Genomic DNA, 5484 nt, shown 5'->3' on the forward strand with positions numbered 1-5484 from the left:
GCAGGGAAAAAACTAACACCACAATACGATCAGACAGAGAGGAGTGCCTTCTGTGGTACAGACAATGAATAACTTTAAATATGCACCTTTTTTTGTTGTCTTGCATTACTAACCCTGCTTATTAAGCCTAAACGTCCACAGATATTCATTGATAAGTATTGGAAATCCACAACTCCTGCTTTTTAAAAAAGGAACTGGACCACTAGCTGCCATGAATGGGAGCAGACTGGTTCTTAAACATTTTTGGCGCACATCTAACATCTCAAAACCAATGATTGAAATATTAATAGGCAGCTAGAGTTTAACTCAGATGGTGAAAAGTTCCAGTTACGTTGTGTAGAAGTGTATGACTTACCTGTGCCAGGTGCCAGATGGATGACATGTTATTGATGGTTTCCAGGGCAGCGATGGCTTCCTCCGTCTTGCCTTCGATGTCGAGAAGAACCGCATATGCTATCTGGGCTTCCTCCTCATAACCCCTAACAGAAGAAATCTGGGAAGGAATACGGACATGTATGAATGTATGGAACATTTACTAGTATCATAGGTAATTGAAACTAATTGAAAGAGGACAAAAACCTGTAAAGCTGTGACCCATGTAACAACTATTAGGTTCTTAAATCATACTTATAAATTAATTAGAAACTAATAATTTCACATAAGAAAATAAAAATAAAATTACTGCTTACTCAAGGTAAAAGGTTCAAAGATATTTATCATCAAAATGTCCTATAATAAAATAATAAGAGCACCATGAGAATAGTATTAACCTGAATATCTTTGGAGTGAAAGTGCATGAAGAGGGGATCAAGTGGTTCTGGTATACTGCGTCTGTTTCTGATCTTTTCCAACAGTGGATGTACAAATTTCCAGTAGTGGACACTGCGGCCGATGTACTCCTTCTGGTCGTAGTACGAGTTCACTCCATCACCCTGGGGTTATTAAAACATACACAAACAGCTGAACATCAAAGAGAAACTAACCTAACTAACTAACTTTTCAGAGAAGTTTCCTTCAGTTGTTACAAATTCTACCATAAAACAAACTGACCCAGTCAGAGAAGAAGTACACGTGGCTGTTTGGACATCTTTATCACATTCAACAGACAGAAAGCAGCAGGTGGGTCTGTGCAGGATCTGGCAAGGTGCTGAGTTATGCAAGTGCTAATTTTCTGGCCGTGTTGCTTGTCTGTATGCGCACGGCTGCCACTCACAAATGATCTGGTCTCCTTTCTAGCTGACCGTCTTAGTAGAGTTAAAGATATATTGATGTTCATGCCTCACATACACCTTGTTGTCCTTTATGACAGCACTCTAATGCGTTCATCCTGATACTGCATAATAATCTATCACAGCAAGAACTTGTGCACTGTAACTTTACAATTTTAGTTTAATTAAAATTAGTTTAATGAGTGAATCTGAGTAAAGATATAGTCAAATAACTGTATCAGAGTTAAAAATCTCTCAAACTTCATCTGCTAGTCAAGCAGTGTGTGTGTGTGTGTACCGTCTGGCTGAGACACTGAGCCCAGTGGATGGCCAGCGCTGGTTGGAGTCCATTTTTCTCTCCAGCCCTCAGAGTATTCAGTCCATGCTGCACAATCATCCGCAGTTTGGCTGACATGCCAGGACTACAAGGACGCAGAAAATATTTACAGTAAAATTAGCAAGTACTATGTTTAGGGCCGCAGTTGGGCCGGCACCCAGTTCCTCTTTTAAAAATGTTTGTGCCCACACATTACTGGTATATTGATTTTGAGTCATTTTTGGGGAAAATGTTGAGACAAAATTAAGTCTATCCATCAAAAACTGCTACAACACGGTCAATGAGAGTTAATATTTAATGCTTAATTATGAAATTTAAAATCAAATGTTCCCCTCTCTAGACTGTGAGCCAGTCTATATTTACATAATGCACTCTAATGCCATTGTGTGCTGTCTCAATAGGTGAATATCTGTTAATTAGTCAACAGCAGAAATCACCACGAGTCTTATCCACGGCGAACCAACCTCGAAATGTGCTTTATTTTGAAATATCTAGATATTAATAGCTAGAAGGTGTTTAATAAATAAAATTAAATTAAACAAAACGGTAACCAACCCAGTCAGATGTGGACAAAACTAACTGGCAGAATCTTTTTAACAGCTTTTATTTGACTAAACATACTCTTCTATACGTTTTGTTTTTAATTAACTCACGCTGCCTGTTTGTGAATGAGGCTGTAGATGGCGTCCCACCACTCTCTCTGCCTGTCAGTGGTCAGGAGGCGGAGGAGGGGAACAGGGAGGCAGCGAGGCTCATAGAGCTGCTGTTGCTGCTGCTGGTTCGCTCCACTGCTGATCTTCGCCGTCTCCTGGAGCTGACAGTGGCTACAGAACACCACCCCGCATAAAAACACCTGGATGGAGTAAAACCAGACAAGAGGCAGAGAGACTTTTACGTTTTTGAAGACGAAACGAGAACTAAGCAGCAAAAGTCATTCACAAATGTAGCATTCGACTACCAAACAGTTTCAGGGGTTATTATGTATACATGACGCATTTTCCTGCTATAAATACATATTTCACACCTATGAATGGATCATTAAATGTCCCTTTCATCTATTTCATATGTGCTGACCATTTGAAAAGCTGCTTCATCTTGTGTTATGAGGATCCACCAAACCAGCCCACGTGATTCCACCTACCTCCAGGTCCAGCAGGCAGATGGACTCTGGTGCGTTGGTGTCCAGTTTGGAGGTTTCCAGAGTAAGCCTGGGAAAGAGCTGCTGCAGCCAGTCCCGCAGGGCCGGTCTTTGGGCCAGAAGGGTCCACTGCAGTCCCAGCCAGCTTAGGTGTTGTAAGTCACCACCGTGCCGCAGGATGGAGCCTACGGAGGAGGCAACAGAGTTATTACAGTGTAAGGAGAACCTAAAATGTCACTATGGTTGCAGAAAAATGCCAATTTTGTATGTTATTTACAAAATATTATTAGCCCTCCTGAGTAAACAGCACTGTCCTGTGCTTTCAGATTAGATTCTGTAGACTACAACATGTTTAAAAAAGCCTTAACATATATGGGCTTTAACTAAATGACACTAAACTGGTTCTAAAGTGTCGACCTGTTGACTCGCAGCCTCATTTAATATAAAAGAAGTTTTCTTCAAAGCCCCTGTTTTAATTTCTATGTTTATAAATGATTTACATCTTAGAGTTCATTTAAGGATACATACATACATCTACTAGAGGGGCAAGAACAGTTTACACACAAACATAACTGATACAAATAAAAATTTGAAAAACAGAAACCAAACAAAATAAATATAAACTGAAGAGATTCACTCGTACCAGCATCCCATTTGGCCAGCTGAGAGAGCTCTGGAGCCGTGGTCGTAATGGAACGAATGTCATCGTTGGCAATAAAGGAAGATCCAGTGGAGGCTTGTGGTCCAAACAGGAGTTCAAACAGAGAATCCTGACCGCTACGGTTCCCAAACGCCTCCACCACCTACGCACAGAAAACATGAAGTGATTAAACCCGTCTCAGTCTGTCTGTGTCCGACACTGTGCGATGGATATGATGCAGAAATGAGTCATGTTCATGTGTAAAAACGGAGCAATAGTGCTTTGATCATGGTTGTAAAGTCTCAGTTCCACAAATCTTTACACAAAATTAAATGAATCCAATCAGTTTATTACATTTCCCCTTCGATTCAGAACACAGACAGACCTCTCTGATCAAGGTGGTTGAATCCGTGCTCAGATTGAGCAACATGTGGCCGGCCTGACTCTGTCGGTCATTGGCCAGCAGCTCCAGAAGCTGTGGGGCTGACTGGTCTCTTTTGGTCACTTTAGCCTTTGGTCTGGGGACCTGATGGAAGAACAAACAAAACAAACTAGATTCAAAACTTCCCGCCTGTGGCTCTCAAACAACGTCTGTAAAGAGTAAATACTGCATTACTTGTCTTGTAAAACCTTTAAAAAGTGAAAAGTTCAGCGTTTATTATTCATCTTAACGCTACATTGATCCTGAGTAAGTTTGTAGCAAAGAGTGAAGAGAAGTCAAGCAAAAAAAAAAAATAGTTTTGGTAAATAAAACACCAGATTTTTGACTTTTTCAAGACAATAAACAGCTTGAATATAAAAGAAAAGCCTTATTCCTGACAGGTGGTTGGTGTGTGTGTGTGTGTGTGTCTACCTGGTACGCCAGCAGGTAGCACAGTGCAGCCAGGTCAATGACGGCCCTCCACGTGTGTTGGCGATCCTGAGCCAGCTTCAACAGCAGAGTGGCAGCATGCATGTAAAGGTGACCTCTCATCTCCACAAACACCTCACAAAGATCGTCTGAGTGGCGACAAGCAACGCTGCTCAGTGTCTGCATAGCTTCGTCAAATCTACACATATAAAAAAAACAAAAAAACAACACACGTTAATATACAGCTCAGTTGTGAAGATAAATAGTTGCCTGGAAAGTTGGAAACACATTTAAAATGAATGTTTAATGTCTTTTGTAAGTACAGAAACTTACTGACTTGTGACCAGGATGCTAAGAAGCTAAGGCTCGAGGGATAGAGCTCCAAAATCCAAAAATTATCATAAAGTAGACTTTAAAAAAGGTCCAGTGTGCAACATTTAGGAAGATCTATTGGCAGAAATTGAATATAATATTCACAGGTATGTTTTAATTAGTGTTTAATCATCTGAAAATAAGAACTGTTGTGGTTTTGTTACCCTAGAGTGAACGTTTTTAGTCTTAGTTTAAAAGGCTGAGCTACATTCAAATGGCTGCAATCTGCATCTTCACCACTAGATGCCACTAAATCCCACACACACACTGATCCTTTAAGAATTAGATTTGCTTTCATGGATACAGCTCATCTATAAAATATGTACACAAACACTGCAGGAGCTCAACATGACCCACCCTCTGAGGGCAGCGAGGCTGGGCTGCATGCTGCTCTCCGACAGTGTGATTCTCAGCAGGTTGCAGTGGGCCAGTAGCAGCTCCCTCTGGAGACGCCGACACATCTTCTCATTACTAGAGACGCTGGGCTGAGCTAGATACTCCTGCAACACAAAGGTCATCCAGTTTTTAGACTCATTTTCAAGTTAAAGGTTACATTTAAAAGCTATGAAATACAACACGACAGCACAGAAGCTTTTAATAATGCAGCGGCGCGAGTAAAGTGGACTCAAACGTAAAGGGTATTTAAGACAACACGTAGAGGCGGTTCTGTGCCCCCCCGGGGCGGTCGGGGCAGTCTTCCTCGCACCGACCGGGATGGCTAACGTTAGCTCAACGTTAACCTCTTTGAGTGAGGGAGAACGAGCTCTGGACGGTTGAGACGTAACGAGTCCACTTCAGCCTTACTCGCCGCAATCGCCTTCAACCAACGGCTCCTCGCAGGAAGTTGTTTTCCGAGCGACGTCACCAAAAAGGCGGTTGTGTGTGAAAGCAAAACAGAATAAAGTTGACATTAATTTACTTATCTGCTCGGCGTTAACT

At 41.6% G+C, this 5484-nt stretch overlaps 1 protein-coding gene across 1 annotated transcript in view; it reads right to left on the minus strand.

The window, feature by feature from the left end:
- The window catches only part of ranbp2 (RAN binding protein 2), an 18545-nt gene extending 13500 nt beyond the window's left edge, over nt 1-5045 (minus strand). The window contains exons 1-9 of the mRNA XM_035676921.1: nt 4903-5045; nt 4177-4372; nt 3709-3849; nt 3327-3486; nt 2687-2868; nt 2199-2398; nt 1507-1630; nt 771-932; nt 356-493 (exon numbers count right to left, since the gene is read on the minus strand). Coding sequence (XP_035532814.1) covers nt 356-493; nt 771-932; nt 1507-1630; nt 2199-2398; nt 2687-2868; nt 3327-3486; nt 3709-3849; nt 4177-4372; nt 4903-5006 — 1407 coding nt within the window. The 5' untranslated portion in view covers nt 5007-5045. The remainder of the gene's footprint in view (nt 1-355; nt 494-770; nt 933-1506; nt 1631-2198; nt 2399-2686; nt 2869-3326; nt 3487-3708; nt 3850-4176; nt 4373-4902) is intronic.
- Between the last annotated feature and the right edge of the window lie 439 nt (nt 5046-5484).

The sequence above is a fragment of the Morone saxatilis genome, unplaced genomic scaffold, assembly GCF_004916995.1.
Source record: "Morone saxatilis isolate NCDOM2014 unplaced genomic scaffold, NCSU_SB_2.0 Contig5, whole genome shotgun sequence".
Classification (NCBI taxonomy): domain Eukaryota; kingdom Metazoa; phylum Chordata; class Actinopteri; family Moronidae; genus Morone; species Morone saxatilis.